At 36.9% G+C, this 16,611-nt stretch overlaps 3 protein-coding genes across 5 annotated transcripts in view; all 3 read left to right on the forward strand.

Moving 5' to 3' along the window:
- Nucleotides 1-3,315: 3,315 nt before the first annotated feature.
- LOC125269602 lies at nt 3,316-5,420 on the forward strand. The gene is made up of 3 exons (XM_048192531.1): nt 3,316-3,878; nt 3,967-5,211; nt 5,374-5,420. Exons 1-3 carry the CDS (start codon nt 3,539-3,541, stop codon nt 5,418-5,420), a joined length of 1,632 nt encoding a protein of 543 aa, XP_048048488.1. The 5' UTR covers nt 3,316-3,538.
- On the forward strand, nt 5,191-9,142 carry LOC125269868. Of its 3 annotated transcripts, XM_048192902.1 has the most exons (14): nt 5,192-5,432; nt 5,553-5,733; nt 6,012-6,191; nt 6,277-6,369; nt 6,584-6,649; nt 7,108-7,173; nt 7,262-7,354; nt 7,450-7,497; nt 7,573-7,650; nt 7,735-7,797; nt 8,070-8,120; nt 8,207-8,421; nt 8,577-8,736; nt 8,819-9,142. In XM_048192902.1, the coding sequence occupies exons 3-14, from the start codon at nt 6,092-6,094 to the stop codon at nt 8,977-8,979; spliced, it is 1,194 nt and encodes a 397-aa protein (XP_048048859.1). In that variant the 5' UTR covers nt 5,192-5,432; nt 5,553-5,733; nt 6,012-6,091; the 3' UTR covers nt 8,980-9,142. The 3 variants fall into 3 exon arrangements, with proteins under 3 accessions (XP_048048857.1, XP_048048858.1, XP_048048859.1); XM_048192900.1 differs by having other exon boundaries at nt 5,191-5,733; XM_048192901.1 differs by lacking the exon at nt 6,012-6,191 and having other exon boundaries at nt 5,191-5,733.
- Nucleotides 9,143-11,729: 2,587 nt separating this feature from the next.
- The window catches only part of LOC125269603 (NACHT, LRR and PYD domains-containing protein 12-like), a 62,467-nt gene continuing 57,585 nt past the window's right edge, over nt 11,730-16,611 (forward strand). The window contains exons 1-3 of the mRNA XM_048192532.1: nt 11,730-12,153; nt 12,458-12,555; nt 15,767-15,880. Of these exons, the coding sequence (XP_048048489.1) occupies nt 12,148-12,153; nt 12,458-12,555; nt 15,767-15,880 (218 nt within the window). The 5' untranslated portion in view covers nt 11,730-12,147. The remainder of the gene's footprint in view (nt 12,154-12,457; nt 12,556-15,766; nt 15,881-16,611) is intronic.

Consider the following 16,611-nt stretch of genomic DNA (forward strand, 5'->3'; position numbering starts at 1 on the left):
AGGTGTCACAATCTTACATTCCTATTCTTCCATTCATAATATGCGCGTTAGGGTGATGGAAACCATTTATTAGCATACTGATGGTGTGTAGTGACCATTTGTGCATAAAACACCATGGTATTATGCATTAGGCCCAACAAAGTCTGACAAACAGCCCTCGACATAGAAATCAGATGTTTAAACTCGTATTTTGTGCGCGAGCGCGTTCATGTGGAGACTGCCAGTGTATGGGCATATAGCTACGCGTTTAACCAGTATTTCATCAGTTCTTCTGCGTCTCCTCACAGCATTTTAATAAAACGATATCCAACAACACAAATAGCTCTCTCTTTAGTCACAAATTCCCTTCATAATGCAAAGCATGCGACGTGCACGCTTAAGTTTCAGAAAACATCGTCATTGAAGTTTATATGTCTATAATTTATGTAATTATATAATTTATATGTATTGTTTATATCACAAAATATATTTGACTTAATTGATTAACAAAGCGAAAGAAAAAACTGTGCCCAATAGTAGCCTATATACTGCTGAGTCTGATTCATTTTTGTGAGGCGCGGCGCTCCACAAACAAGTTCAAGGAAAGGAAACAGATATGGCAAAAAGCGCATCCTGTTTTCTTTATTTTGCAAAAGCACAATGTTCTGTTTTTAGTGTGAGTGTATAAAAGTAAACTTCGCAGTGTCGAATAATGTCTTACTCATATCTGTAAATTACGGAGTAGCCTAAGTCTATTTAAGTTGTTTCTGCTGGTATAAGGAAACAGTTGAAGTGATCGCGCCGGCGCCTCGCGTGCGCACTCAACTTATTCATTGCAAACTTGACATGGCAGACTGTTCATTATCAAAAGTGGCGTAGCCAGAATTTTATTTTTGGGGGGGCCCATCTAAAAATGAGGGGGCCGCTATATATATATATATATATATATATATATATATATATATATATATATATATATATATATATATATATATATATATATATATATGACACTAATAATGACTACAATGACACTAATAATTCTTAATTTCTAAAAGAAATGCAAAAAAGAAAAAAAGAAATTGCGCATGCAATTCTTGAGTGCGCGCCACGAGCACAGAATAATGACTGATTGGACAGTCGTGTTATTTTTTCTGAGTTTTACCGACATAGCCTGACAACATCTCATCTGACCGCAGTTCACTGTTGTTCAACTGAAGCTCCCTCGTCGTCACCTGCACCTTTTCCGCGCTCGTTTTACTTGCGCCTGGCGCTGAGGCGAAGTCAGAATGCGCCTCTGAAAAGTGTCCCGTTTGTTGTGGTCGTAAAGAGACAGTTCTATATAAACGCAGCGTTTTACTTGGCAATGTTTTAAAAAAACGATTTTTATTTTTGGTATTTTATATGCTCTGTTGGTGGTTTGTGGAGTAGCATCACTCGGGAGGGATATTTTTTTTATCCCCACCAAGGATAAAAATAATTCAGCAGAGGCAGGGATAGACCAGACCATAAACCGTTTTGATTACACTCATGCTGATATTGTACTATTTGATGATCAGTAGTGGTTCGCTAAATATAATAATTCAATAAGCATTTAGTCTACAATAAGCTTAACTTTTAATATATAACTTTAAAAATATATATTAAATAATAAAAATATCTAGATAGCTGGCTGACTAAAGTAGGCTAAGTTTGAAAATGATATCATTTGTATATCGAGTTATTATATAAAAAGATAGGCCTACTTAATTTCTTTACAATTTATAGGTGTTGTTTTAACAGGCAGTTATGTAAGTTTGATGGTTAATAGCTTCTAGCAACATTAAATCCAGGAGAGAAGACAATTCTAAAGAAAAAGCATGTTTGATTTACATATAACAAAGTTTGAGCGCGCACATTATCATGCAGGCCCCCCCAGATTTCTGAGCGATTTTTTATGTTGATTTGTTACACTGATGCATATGCTGCGCGGCTACGCCACTGCGTCAGCCAAAACATATAAAAATTACACTGCTCATTTTACATAGCCTACTCAATAGTATCCTATCTGTGCCGTTCAGCGTGGCCACCGCTGAAACTGGTCCTGCCAAACACTTTTTTGCTCATGTGAAGAGGATGATTTTTTTCGTTGATATCCCAGTCAACACGTGAGATCATGCGATGATCACAGTGACATCACACAATCCTCATACTGTGATCCTCAGCATGTGTGTAAAGCGTGAGCTCAACGTGAGTTCATCTGATCCTCATACTGTGATCCTCAGCATGTGTGTAAAGCGTGAGCTCAACGTGAGTTCATCTGATCCTCATACTGTGATCCTCAGCATGTGTGTAAAGCGTGAGCTCAACGTGAGTTCATCTGATCCTCATACTGTGATCCTCAGCATGTGTGTAAAGCTGAGCTCACGTGAGTTCTCTGATCCTCATACTGTGATCCAGCATGTGGTAAAGCGTGAGCTCAACGTGAGTTCATCTGATCCTCATACTGTGATCCTCAGCATGTGTGTAAAGCGTGATCTAAGCTGGTCTTCCAACCACCATAAAACATGTAAAGAAGAAGAAAAAGTTGTGCATGGTATTGTTACACCGCAGAAATGGTGAGTGGCCTATTTACATACTTTTAGATGTGCAATGTGGTCTGGTCTTTTTTTTTTTTAGCAGAGTACTGCTCACACATGCTACATGTGCACCAGCCATTTTACCTTCAGTAATCACACCAAAATTGCTAGCTGCAGCTAGTTTGCATATCAGTATTTGTGAATTGTTAGGCCTGTTATGTCAGATCATTACAACATTACTAACTTTATATTTCAATATATTAATTTTTTTTATTTATACTTATATTTCAATAATTAACAAGCGCTGTAAAACAACAGTAAGCAAGAATGCTGCACTGGTGGAATAGCGTAAACTATCATTGCTCTTTGGATAAAAAGATGAAGTACGCCTACTCTTAGACACTCATATTAAAGATAAAAAGCCTTATTTCACCACACTATATGACTAGTTTTTTAACAACAACTTCTATCTGCGGAACTGTAGCTGTTTTATGTTAAAAGCTTCAACGTCACTTCCCATTTACCAAAACTCAAAGTGACTGACATTCATCCTCTTATTAACATAACAAGCAACTTTACCCAGACATCAGATGCAACACTACATCATTAAGAATGTAAAGTGTAGATCTACAAAAGTGTAGTTTAAAGTACTTTATGATACACACTTTCTTTAGGATACACAACAATTGTCCAAAGAAGACTTCTTAAACAATTATCAAATACAGTAATCAGTGAGAGTGGCTAAGGTTGTCCTCTCAAACAAAAAAAAAATTGTAAAAGATTTATGTGTTTCATATAATGTTTTACTAATACAGAAGTTCTTTTTGGCCTGTTAGGATTTGGAAACAAAAATTAAGGCATTGAAAAGACAGCAACAAAAAGCTCGTAGAAAATCAAAAAAGATCATTTTGGCTCTTCAGAAAAAAAATGAAAACACTTCTGATAGTGAACACTCCTCCAGAGAACTTGAATCAGACTACTCATCAGACGACTCAGGAAATATGCTGAATGTTGTGGAGCAGCATCTAAATGAAGACTTGCAAGAACAGTATGATTCAGAATCACAACAGAATACCATAATTAATATGCAAGATCAAGTGCTATGGTATGAAATTGATAGACTAAATGATTCCATGGATGTTACCAGTGAAAGTAACTCAGAGCTAGCTTTGTCTCTGGAGAAAAAGCTGTCTGAGTGGGCAATGAAATTCAACATCTCCATGACCTCTCTCACTCATTTGCTTAAGATTTTGAAGGAACATGACATTGATGTTCCAGCAGACGGACGAACACTATTGAAAACACCTCGTTCTGGCAGTTTGAGAATAACAGAAAAATCAGGTACATTTTAACTTTGAAAATGTCCATGCACTCATTTGGCAATATTATTCAGAAATTTCACTGAACTGTAAAATCTTGTTTTTGATAGGTGGCAAATACACATATTTTGGATTAAAGGAAGGTCTTACGCATACTCTGTCTGAGCAAGACACTTCAAAATACGACCACTTTGAGATTTCTTTGAATATTGATGGCCTACCCATTTTCAAGTCCAAAAACCTCACAATGTGGCCACTTCAGTGTGCTGTCATCAACATTGATGAAGTGAAAAACAGTCCTTTTGTTGTTGCTCTGTTTTCTGGAGCAAAGAAACCAAATGATTTGGAGTTTTTGAGGGATTTTATGGAGGAGCTGCAAGAACTGATGGAAACAGGCTTTAAAGGGAAGAGAATTGTCCTCAAAAACATCATATGTGATGCACCAGCACGAGCCCTCATCAAAGGAATAGTTCAGTTTAATGGCCGCTATGGCTGTGACTTTTGTGATGTAAAGGGAGTTCATGAGAGCAAAATGCTTTTTTTGTATAAAGGAAATCTCAGAACCAATGAGTCATTTAGACAGAAGACAAATCCTGAACATCACAAAACAGATAGCATTCTTTTGAATCTGGACATTGATATGATCAGGCAGTTCCCAATAGATCCCATGCATTGTGTAGATCTAGGAGTGACTAAGCGAATGTTGATGCTGTGGAAAGAAGGACCTTTGGCCCATAGATTATCAGCTGGACATCTTAGCACCATTACTTATTTTCATCAAGCTGTCCGACATCACATACCTCCTGAATTCAATAGGAAACCCAGGGGGTTAGATGAACTGAAGCACTGGAAAGCAACTGAATTCCGAACATTTTTGCTTTATACTGGACCAGTGATTTTGAAATATGTTCTCGATAAGGAGAAGTATATTCACTTCCTTTCACTTAGTATTGGAATGCGCATCTTGTACAGTGAAAACCTAATGGAGCATCGTGATTATGCAGATGAGCTGTTAACATATTTTGTTGAAAAAGGTAGCAGCCTGTATAGCATGAGTTTCATCTCATATAATGTGCATTGCTTGCTACATCTCACTGATGTTGCAAATTACAACAGATCATTACACTATTGTTCAGCGTACAAGTTTGAGAACAATATGGGTCAAATCAAGAGGTTTATCCGCGGTTCAAGTGATCCACTGATTCAAGTAGCTAACAGATTGGCAGAGAGGCAAGCAATATCAAGTTCTAAGAAATCAAATGTTAACTCTGGTACGCCAAAGACAAAAGAATGTTACAGAATGACCAATGATAGCTATTGCCTTATACATGGAGTTCAAGAAAATCTGATTTTTTGTGAGTTTTTTTGCAGAATGGAACCTTTGTACACTAAGCCATGTGACTCCAGAATAATTGGCATATTCAAAGGATTTCGGAATCACACTAAAATGTTACATACTGACACCACTCAACTGAGACATAAAGCAATCATGATACCTTTGTCATTGATTGATAAAGATGAATACAATGCGGTAGCGCTTATACCGCTCATGCATTCAGTTTGATTAGTTAGTCAAGTAAGTCAGTAAGGCAGGGTTTTTGCCTTTTTTATTGCATGTTATCCTGATTTTGATCCAAAGACTATGAATAATGTGTGTGTGTGTGTGTGTGTGTGTGCGTGTGCGTGCGTATTTCAGTATCGAATTTGTTTATTCGGTGATGGACAGACATCTGTTGTACCAATCAGTTGGATTTTTGATGACAATGGAACATTGAAGTGTCGATGGACATCATCACTCTCAAACATTAAAAACAATTCTCCACCAAACCCTAACTGGAAGGTTTATGACATTGTGAAGATCGTTGGACCATCAATTGGTAAGAAATTGCAATAATGGTGCATTTGAATTGAAAATGAATGTGATGCTGAAATGTGGGTATAAGAACACAAATTCAAGTTGTTGTGCCTAATATAAGACAATCACAATTTTAGTTTTACATAAGTATTTAACATTTCTGGAAGATTTTTTTCTCAATATTATGATAGGTGGTCTTATAAATTTACTAATCATAATATATTTATGTATTCTATGATGAATAAATAGTTGACTGAATTTCCATTATACACATAGTATACATAAATTTACCACTTTCAGGAGACTATGATCAAGCAAATCAATACATCTCAGATTACACAACGGGGGTCTCAGCAGCAGAGGACTCAATTACTTATTCAATGACAGACCCTGCAGTTGTGGAATTACCTGAGAAGAGAAAAAGGAAAAATAAGCTCTGTGATGAAAGTGACATCAATTCAGAGACATCTTCCTGTGAAGGTCTGTATATATTGAAATGATTGGTATGCAGAAAACAATTTAGCCATAACTCTGTGATCATTCTTTATTTGTATGTACTAAACAGATGATATGAACTTGAAGCAGTCAGGAAATGAAGTGAAGCAATCTGGTCTGAAGTCAAGAAATGTCCCACTGCCCAAACCTCCTATATACCATGGTTAGCCTGTTTTAACTTTGATGTAGAACTTTGAACTTGCTAAAGCACTTTTATGTTTTTTCAATCCATTTTTTATTAGTTTGTTTTTTTCTTCTTTTGAACATTAGTCAATATTCAGCTCATTCAGAAAGTTCAGTGTGACAGTGTTTTAACTTTTTAACTAAACTTTTATTTAATAAAAAATATTTTTCTTCTGCATGATCTATCTTTAAAGATACTCTTCAGAGAAGTGGGAAAAAAGATGAGGATGATCCCAAGCCCACAAGCTCTGATGTCTCAGGTGATTTAAACATATACACACATATACAAAAGATAAATTCATGTATTAATGGTGTGTATAATGTGTTACTATGCAGAGGTTTTTACACTTTATATTGCCAAAACCCACCATATATGATGAACCTTTAGCTAAGGAGTAATGTTGGACATGTAAACCTGAAGATAAACATTTTTAGTTCAAATTTATTAGTTTTATAGAAGCTTTACAAAGAATTCTGTTTTACAAAGAAATACAAATCCCATACTACAGATAAAAAACAAATATAAACACTTAAATATCTCAATCAAGAACTTAAAAATGTGACTGTAACAATGTTTGAATATATTTATGTTTTTTATGAATTTTATGAAGACCCTTACAACCTCTGGAGGCCTGTTGTGGGTCCCCTGACCCCGGTTAGAAAACCCATGCATTCATTGATGTACATTAAGCCACTTACTTCTATATCTTCCTCTCAGAATTTCATGATCTTCAACAACATCACATGACTTATAAAGAAATTACAGTGCAAACCAGGATACCAGGTGTGTATACATTGTTTATTCATTGTGTATACAAGGTTTGTTATGGCAAAAGATTAGGTGATCATACTAATTTTAATGTGATAAACAGATGATGTGCATTTAAAGAAGTCAAGAAATGCAATGAAGCGAGTTGGTCTGAAGACAAAGAATGTTCAGCTGGCCAAAACTCCCAGATACCATGGTAAGCTTGTGTTTTAACTTATCTAAGGAACTTAGCAGAATCAGCTTTATAATTTTATTTGCAGATTTTGAATGTCTTATGTCTTTTCTTGAAAGTAGTCAAGAGTCCACTTATTCAGAAAGCTCTGTGTGTCAAAACATCTGGTGAGTATGAAACACTTTTTCTCTTAAATTGAATCTGGTTAAGCTAATTTGATCATTCTAATTCACATTGTTCAGGTGACTGTCTGGATGATAACAATGAAAGCCCTGATGACAGTTATTTGAACTCAAGCCAGCCCAACCCAGTATTCTTAGGTGAGACAATAGATATTCCCTTTAACACATGCAAACACATCACAAGGTACCTTATAAGAGAATTTTGTGTCATGACTCTCACAGATACTCTTCAGGGAAATGTGGCAATGCATGAGGATGATCATCCCAAAAGCTCTGCTTCTTCAGGTGAGTTATAATTTAATATAATTTAGTGTGTGTGTGTGTGTGTGTGTGTGTGTGTGTGTGTGTGTGTGTGTGCGTGTGTGTGTGTGTTTTTTTTTTTTTTACATTGTACCAAATGTCCCCACAATTAAAGTGAACCACCTACATGTGCATTGTGGATAAAACGATCAGGGAAAAAACGGTTTAATTGATGTAGAAAAATAAATATAGAAACAATATAACTGATTTAGATAAATGCAATTTCACTGACCTTATGTATGTAATTTTGATAACAGGGAAGGAACCAAAGGAAACAAAATGCAAAGTCACCATGGAGAAATTGTTTGGTATGTGATATCAATTAGACATTATTTATTTATACAGACATAAAACATCCTTTGCTATATAACAATCTAACTTTACAATTTTTCAGATCTGAATACTAAGATACTCCAACAAATTCAAATGCTGGAACAGAGACAAGCTGTCATCATGAATGACTTGGCAAAAGTTAAGTCTGTTCTCATGAAGCGGGCAGAAGAAGATGCCCATGAGGAACTTTTTAAACAACAACAGTGCTCCAGCTTTGAAACGTTTGAAGCCTTCTGTCAGAGGCTTGAAGAAGACAAAAATTATCGAGAGCTTTATGTTAGTACTACTATATAAATTTAGCGTTTATTTTTACAACAAAGCCACAGTTTTATTTTTTTATTTTTTTATTTTTTTGCAGCAGATACCATGTAAAAGAAATGTTGAAGCCTGGTATATTTTAATCATGACAATATTATGTATGTTTTTGTCAGGTACACTATCTCATCCATACTCACGGCAGCTCCAATATAGGTGAGATGGTGAGACAGACTTTAAAAAGCATAGCGTCAGACAATGTTCTCTGTCTGTATAACAGAACGGGGAAAGATGGGAAGAAGGTGTTGCCACCTGTGCTCCTGACATGTTTGAAAAGTAAGTGTTTAAGTTTTGGTTTGTGCATCTGGATGCTGCTATAGAAATTGTAATGTTAACACCTTGCTCTTTGTGTTTTTAGAATGTGTCAGGTCTTTTCACAAACAAAATGAAATAGAGGTGAAGAAGCTAAAAGTAACCACCAGAACAACACCAGACGCGGAATGTATTCGCCAAGTAGAATTTTTTTTGTCCAACGCCAACACCAGGCTGAAAAGGAAACCAAATAAAGGAAAAAGCTGACTTTTTGTTTGATTGTTTTTATTGATGGAAATAAAGAATGTGGGTGTAAAAGTTTGAGTTAACTGAATCATTTTAGATAACAGTGAACTAACACAATTATTGCATAGTGGTGTTATATGGTGATCTTACAGTATGAGCACACAGTGATCACAGTATGAGCACACAGTGAGTGCGCAGTGACATCACAGTGACCAGAGTATGAGCACACAGTGATCACAGTATGAGCACACAGTGAGTGCGCAGTGACATCACAGTGATCACAGTATGAGCACACAGTGATCACAGTATGAGCACACAGTGAGTGTGCAGTGACATCACAGTGACCAGAGTATGAGCACACAGTGATCACAGTATGAGCACACAGTGAGTGCGCAGTGACATCACAGTGACCAGAGTATGAGCACACAGTGATCACAGTATGAGCACACAGTGATCACAGTATGAGCACACAGTGAGTGCGCAGTGACATCACAGTGACCAGAGTATGAGCACACAGTGATCACAGTATGAGCACACAGTGAGTGCGCAGTGGCATCACAGTGATCACAGTATGAGCACACAGTGATCACAGTATGAGCACACAGTGAGTGCGCAGTGACATCACAGTGACCAAAGTATGAGCACACAGTGATCACAGTATGAGCACACAGTGAGTGCGCAGTGACATCACAGTGATCACAGTATGAGCACACAGTGATCACAGTATGAGCACACAGTGAGTGCGCAGTGACATCACAGTGATCACAGTATGAGCACACAGTGACCACAGTATGAGCACACAGTGATCACAGTATGAGCACACAGTGAGTGCGCAGTGACATCACAGTGACCAGAGTATGAGCACACAGTGACCACAGTATGAGCACACAGTGATCACAGTATGAGCACACAGTGACCACAGTATGAGCACACAGTGATCACAGTATGAGCACACAGTGAGTGTGATGTGACCTCATATTTCCACCACAGTATGAGTGCACTGTGATTGTGCAGTGACCTCATGTTGTGAACAAAGTATGAGCACACAGTGAGAGCTCTTTGTGGTTACACTTTTAGTTCACTGTGACACTCACATTATGACCGCACCATGAGAATATTGTGAGCTCATAGTGACATCATTGTGAGATCAAATTGTTGACTGGGATAGACATGCCTCCGAGGCAAGAAACCTGCAATACTGATCATCAGTACCATCTCAGTGCTCAAGATGACGGTCAGTATAAAGGGAGAGATGGTGCTGTTTTTTTTTCTTCAATGTATTCTTTTTTTTCTTTCTAATGGTGGCATATCTCATGCTACATTTCATTTTGTCTTTTGTCTTCATTTTGTGTTTGTTATGAACCCATAGACTTGCACCAGCTGGGCCTGTCTTCCCTCAGCTCTGCACAACTGCACCAAACATCACCTACTCTAGAGGACTCATTCTCCAAACAACACATGTGTGCCGAGTAACTCAGAGGAAGGTGAGTCCATGAAGCTTAGTTACGTTAACAATTCTGTCTAATTGTTATTAGAGCCAAAGAAGCTTTTCCTAAGAGAAGAAGTTAATTTAAAGTTTCGGGTCATTTTGGGGTCATTGAAGGATTAGTTCACTTTCAAATGAGAATTACCCCATGCTTTACTCACCCTCAAGCCAGGTGTATATGTCTTTTTTTGTTTCTGACGAATACAATCAGAGAAATATTAATAAATATCCTGACGTGTCCGAGCTTTATAATGGCAGTAATGAGCTACCAAACGAGGATGAGCTGAAGAAAGTGTCTCCATCCACATCCATCCATCATAAACATATTCCACACAGCCCTGGAGGGTTAATAAAGGCCTTCTGAAACTAAGTGATGCGTTTGTGTAAAAAAAAAAAATCCATATTTAACTTGTCATTAGATAAAATATGTAGCTTCCACCAGACCGCCTTCCACCTCTGATTGGTCTGCGCAGCTTCAGGTAGCCTTAGACTGCAGGGTAATGAGGTCATATTGTTTGTAGGGCTATACTAAAGAATGAGGGCTATAATAAAGAAATTTTTTTTTTCTTCTTTTTTAAACCCTTTTATTGTGTTTGCAGATTTTTCCATGCTCAGTTTGCAGTACTTTTCTCAGAGTTAAGAACCTCCTGTTTGTGAGTGTTTTATAGCCTATATGTGTGTAGTTTTATGCACTTTTTATTCACTTTATGCATCCTTTTTATATTTTAAAATTGTTAATTGTGTGTGCAACGTTTCACTTTGTATACTCACTTGTGTATCGCTTTTGTATATTGGGTATTGTATTAAAATTAGTTTCCCACATGAAAAATACTATAGTGATTTATAGTAGTAACCATACTATAGTAAAGTACTTGAATTAATTTGTGGTGGTAAATTCTATAGTTGCAGTGGTAATAGAACAACTATAGTAATATAAACAAATTACCCAATACTGTACTAAGTTTTCTACAACTATAGGGTATATTATACTACAATACACTACAGTTTACTGTAGTAAAAACTAAAGTATACTACAGTATATATTACAGTTGATCAGTTCACTATAGTTAACAGTATTCTGTAGCATTCATTAACAAAGTGTTGTAAATACTATAATACAGTATACTACAATTTACTATAGTGCGGTTTACAAACACTATCGTATTTAATATAAATTACTATAGTATTTTTTCATGTGGGGCGGTGTGGCAAATCAGCGCTGTAATATAGTTGACCAATGAAATCGAGCTAGAGATGTGAGTCAAGACTGCGGGGTGGGAATTTAACGTAAGGGGCGTGGTTTGCGCTTAACTAGTTTGGGGGAAAAAATCACGCAGAATGGCGCGCTTTTTCTTAGAGTCTGTTTCCATGGTGAATCATCGATTCGTCGCTCTGTAGAGAATTGCTGCGTCCCAATTCGCCTACTTATACTACGTCCGTCCTTAAAGTATGTATGTAAAGAAAAATACTCTTTCTCTCTCTCTCTCTCTCTCTCTCTCTCTCTCTCTCTCTCGTCACAAATAGAAAGTGAAAGTAGAGTTCCCCTGTCGCCATTTTAAGCAGGTAAAATATGAATACGAGTCGGAAAAAACAGAGCATCAAAGGTGTAATAGAAACGTTTATCAAAGTTTAAGCAAGAATTTCCGTGAATCTTTATGATGTTAAAGCTGGAGAATTTGAGAACCTGTAACTTGTAAAGTTTGATGAAGGTGAGTGTTCGTGAGTGACAACTTCCACATATTAATATGAATCTCTGGAGGACACTTTTAAGTGATTGTTTGTTTGATATAAAATCGTTATTAAAGGGTTTCTTTGACTTCAAAGTTTCTTTTGTGTTTCGTGATGTCTGTGATTCTTCAGGAGTTCAACAGCATACAAAACATGTATGACTGAACTTGAGTTAACACAGTCACAATGATCCTTTTTCTCCCACACTCAAGATATGTTCAGCTAAATTATGAAGCTTGTTTGATTAATTTAATCATTTAATTTTGTGTGTGAATTTTTTTTCAGAGTCAATGGAGGAGATCAAGCTCATCAGATTCAACTGCATGCTTCATCATGGGTGATTCACAAGGATCCAGAGATGGAGATTTTTCTCCAGGGTGCAGGTACATTCAACAAACACTGTTTTATTTGTTAAAGCTGCAGTCCGCAACTTTTTTTGGTTAAAAATTATCCAAAATCAATTTTTGAGCAAGTACATAACCAGCCAGTGTTCAAAACTATCACATTATCTTAGCTCGATTCACAACAGTAAGCTTGTAATAATGTTTTATAATAAGAGCGACATGGAGGATTTCCGCGGGAAATTCCAGCATGCAGCAGTTCGTCTGTGCGTCATTACGTCACGTCCAAAAACAGAAAGGAAGGAGTCCTGTCGAGAGGCTAGTCGGTTTTTATCACGTGAGGATGCTGCCGGTAGCGGCACATTTATAGCCTTTTCTCACAGCAGCTGAAATAATTAAACTTATCATTTTGATGGTGGATTGTAATCCAGAAAGATCCAAATGACAATCATCAGTGACAACTGGAGATTCACCCATAGTCAAAAAGCAAAAGACTTCGGACTGTGGAGTGGCTACAGACATTGAAATCTACAGGTAACGCTAATACACACTAAATACACAGTCACGCAATGCTGATGTTGTAAACATTTACAATTTGAGAACAATATAACAATAATAATTTGCACGGTTTGGCGTGATCTGAGCTAAGCGATCGTAAGATTTAATCACCATTTGCAGTGCAATTTATTGTAGGCCTAAGGCTTTTTTCCTCAGTTGGTCAGAACAAAAGTGGCAGACATGTTACTTACTTGTTCAGATTATATTTTCCAGTGAAAATGTTTATATTTGTCATACTTTAAAGATGTAAAATCTGTGATTCTGAAGTACAGTATCCACTCTGGTGCGGTGACTGACAGCAAGCAATAGATTCATCTGCGCTGACGAGCTGTGCCGGCGCACAACGCACGTACAGATAACTATTCCGCATATGACTGCAATTGCAGGTTTCAAACAAGAGAGGGCGAGAAAGATAAAAAATGGCGGACTGCAGCTTTAAATATTGTATTACATCATAGAAAAAGATCACAGTTTTTGATTCCCTCCCCCCCACTGATCACAAAAACAACTGTAAAACTGTAAACTGTTTTTGTTTGTTTTTTTTGTTTTAAAGGCTCAATATGTGTGTGCAACATGTGTCTCATAGCAGTCACCAAGCGAACACACAGAGTAACGTTACAACATAACTTTAAACACACTCAAAAATATTTTTCGTAAAACAGTAAAACAGCACTACATTACCCCCAAAATTTTAATTAAAACAAATAAAGTGGCCTGTATGAGTAGTAATTCAACACTTGCAGCTGTTTAATTGGAAATGTTGAATGAATGTGAATTTAAATGATTGAAAAGGAGTGTCAGCGGCCGACTGCGGCATATAAGGATAATAAAAACAGCAACGTAAAACGTCCCAGGCTCTCGGCCCGCCCTGCTTCATACCACAGTAACATTTATAAACATTAATAAAACATTAATATATTAGCTCATAGGGGTGCAAATTAGACGGTTCATCAGGATTCGATACAATATCGATTCTTATAGCCAGCGATACAATATTTCCTGATACCTCAAAAAGTTCTGCTATAAGATCCGATCTGATTCATGGGTATATTGATCAATATTTTGATATTATGATATTATGTGCCTATTTTACACAACTAGTTAGATTTTTATTAACTCACAACTGCAACCAAAATATATACTGTAATTCAACAATTATTCAAAATTTCACATCCTGCACCCTGATTGTCACAGACATGCCAGGCTCTAACGTCACCCAATCACAGCACACTCCCTCACCAGAGTACTGATCACACGCACCTGCACTCAATCAGCACTCCAATCAGTCATCAGTTAAAATACACTCACACACACTCAGTAACTGTCCAGTCTCGTTCGCATCAAGACTTACATTCATGCTTACCTCAAGGACTCCTGTATACTACTTACCTGTCTCCAGCGTGTTCCAAGTCTTCTTTTGTTGTCTCCCGTTTTCGTGTGAGTTATCCAGTGTCTTCTCTGTTTTACTTCGTTAGCCATTTGTCAGCCGTCCCAGCTCACCATCACTGCAACCCAAAGGACAGTATCACTATTCTACACCTGCTATATTACCGTTTACTCACCTGCATTCCTGTTGTCTCTGCTGGTTGTTCAATAAACACCCAATACCTGTTATCCATTGTCTCCGACCCTTCTGTATTGTAACACTGATTGGTACATCCACAAATAAAAACGTAACATAGAAATATTGTAGGCTATATATTGTGTATTGTATATAGGCCTGTATTCTATAAAATTAAAAGACATTTCTTTTAAATGAATAACGCAGCTTTTAATGAAGCAAAAACATATTATAGGTAGGATAGAACAACACAGGCTTCTAATATTCTTTCATTGTGCAAAAGTATTATAAAGGCTCCAATACAGAGAGGTAAAAAGCACTTATGCACATCCCGTGTGCAGAATGATGTGCTTGAAGCAACACAGAGTCATGCAGCAGTTTATTGAGCAATTTCTTTTAACAGTTTTAAATTTCAGTTACTGTGTGTGTGAAGAACGATTCATAGTGCTCTATTCTCTAGTGTTGTGATCTAACAGACACTGTTTGAGATATGTGGACCCTGCTTTTTGCATGGCTTTAAACACGAGCAAATTATAAACTTTCGTGAAGATTCAGCACTGGCCCGATCGGGACAGTGACAGTTCCATCTACTGTCCCGAGCATCTTTCACAAGTTCTGAAAGGTAGTTTAAACGAGAATGCATGTGTTGGTGATAACGCATAGATTGACATTGTGTGAAAATGTGGTGTGTTAAAACGAAGGTGCCTCTTAAATATATAAATAGCCCACAGGTATCGATTACACGTTGCATCGATTACATCGTATTGTTAGACATTAGATCGATGTACCGATCTATATCAATGTATTGTTACACCCCTATTAGCTCATCTATGATCATGATTTCTGCCTGAGTCCCTTCGGATTGTTTTCCATTGGCTGTGTATGTGAAGGCAACAACTCCCCTGATTCCTCACTCATTCACGGCATCATCAAGCTACGCCTTTGTTTTGAATAAGCGACATCTAGTGGTGAAACTTACATCCTGAGCCTTTAATATTAACATTAAATAAAAAAAAAATCATAAAGTTTCATCAAAGTGCTTTTTAAAGAAAGATGACTGTTTATATAATATGGTGCCTATCATAAAGAATGAACAATAATCTAAAGAATTAAACAATCTGTTCTCTGTTACAGTTCAGTCCAGCAGAAGAGCTCAAATCCAGAGTCCAGCTGTGTTTCTATGAAGAGTAACTGCTCTATGGATCCACCACTATATTTTAAGAGTGGAGACAAACGGCCTTATCTCAGGTATATCATTTTTATATATGCTTATAGTTATGCTTATAGTATGAGAGCAGATGACAGGAGACAGATGACGAGAGACTGGATACACGGAGTCAGGTCAGTCCACAGGTAAGCATCAGGGGTCTCATTTATAAAACTTTGTGTAGATTTCATCCTAAAAGTGTACGTACGCGCAAAAGCTAGATTTTGCGTACGCACAAAAAAAATTAGATTTATAAAACCATGCGTACGCCAGAACCTGCGCACAAATCCTTTTATAAATCCCAGTCAGCGGAAGATTGTGCGTACATGCATCTCCGCCCTGTCTCCTCCCCGAAATCACCATATATGGAGCTTACGACGCCTAGTTTTACTATGCATAATCTCATCTGCATATAATTTCCATACATATTCCCATCCACGTGACACCACGCCATCAAAGGTACAAGACAATGGAAAATATTAGATATGGATTATAAATGCCATTTGTGCCACACATTATATTGATAAAGATCATCCAATATCCTCTTTATGTTTTAGAATAAATATATCAAAATATCTATAAAAACAAAATTATATAAAATACTTAAGATAAAGGTTTTAGAATAGAGCTGATTCATTCATTTCCACTGGCCAAATAGTATTTTAGTAGTTTTAAACAATTCAAATCAAATTTATGCAGTTTTGCTGATAAGGTGAACATATCTTTTAGGAAGTTTATAGGCTATTTTTAGTGGAAACAGATAGGCCTACTT

This window comes from Megalobrama amblycephala, linkage group LG6 (genome assembly GCF_018812025.1).
Source record: "Megalobrama amblycephala isolate DHTTF-2021 linkage group LG6, ASM1881202v1, whole genome shotgun sequence".
Lineage (NCBI taxonomy): Eukaryota > Metazoa > Chordata > Actinopteri > Cypriniformes > Xenocyprididae > Megalobrama > Megalobrama amblycephala.

Excerpts from the sequence above, each read along its gene's own strand:
- LOC125269602 (XM_048192531.1), top strand. The coding sequence starts at position 3,539 with ATGCTGAATGTTGTGGAGCAGCATCTAAATGAAGACTTGCAAGAACAG. Across the intron at positions 3,879-3,966 it reads GAGAATAACAGAAAAATCAG|GTGGCAAATACACATATTTT; the intron begins GTACATTTTAAC and ends TGTTTTTGATAG. Across the intron at positions 5,212-5,373 it reads TCAAGAAAATCTGATTTTTT|ATGAATACAATGCGGTAGCG; the intron begins GTGAGTTTTTTT and ends TGATTGATAAAG.
- LOC125269868 (XM_048192900.1), top strand. The coding sequence starts at position 5,499 with ATGAATAATGTGTGTGTGTGTGTGTGTGTGTGTGCGTGTGCGTGCGTA. Across the intron at positions 7,355-7,449 it reads CAAAACTCCCAGATACCATG|TAGTCAAGAGTCCACTTATT; the intron begins GTAAGCTTGTGT and ends TTTTCTTGAAAG. Across the intron at positions 8,422-8,576 it reads AAAATTATCGAGAGCTTTAT|GTACACTATCTCATCCATAC; the intron begins GTTAGTACTACT and ends TGTTTTTGTCAG.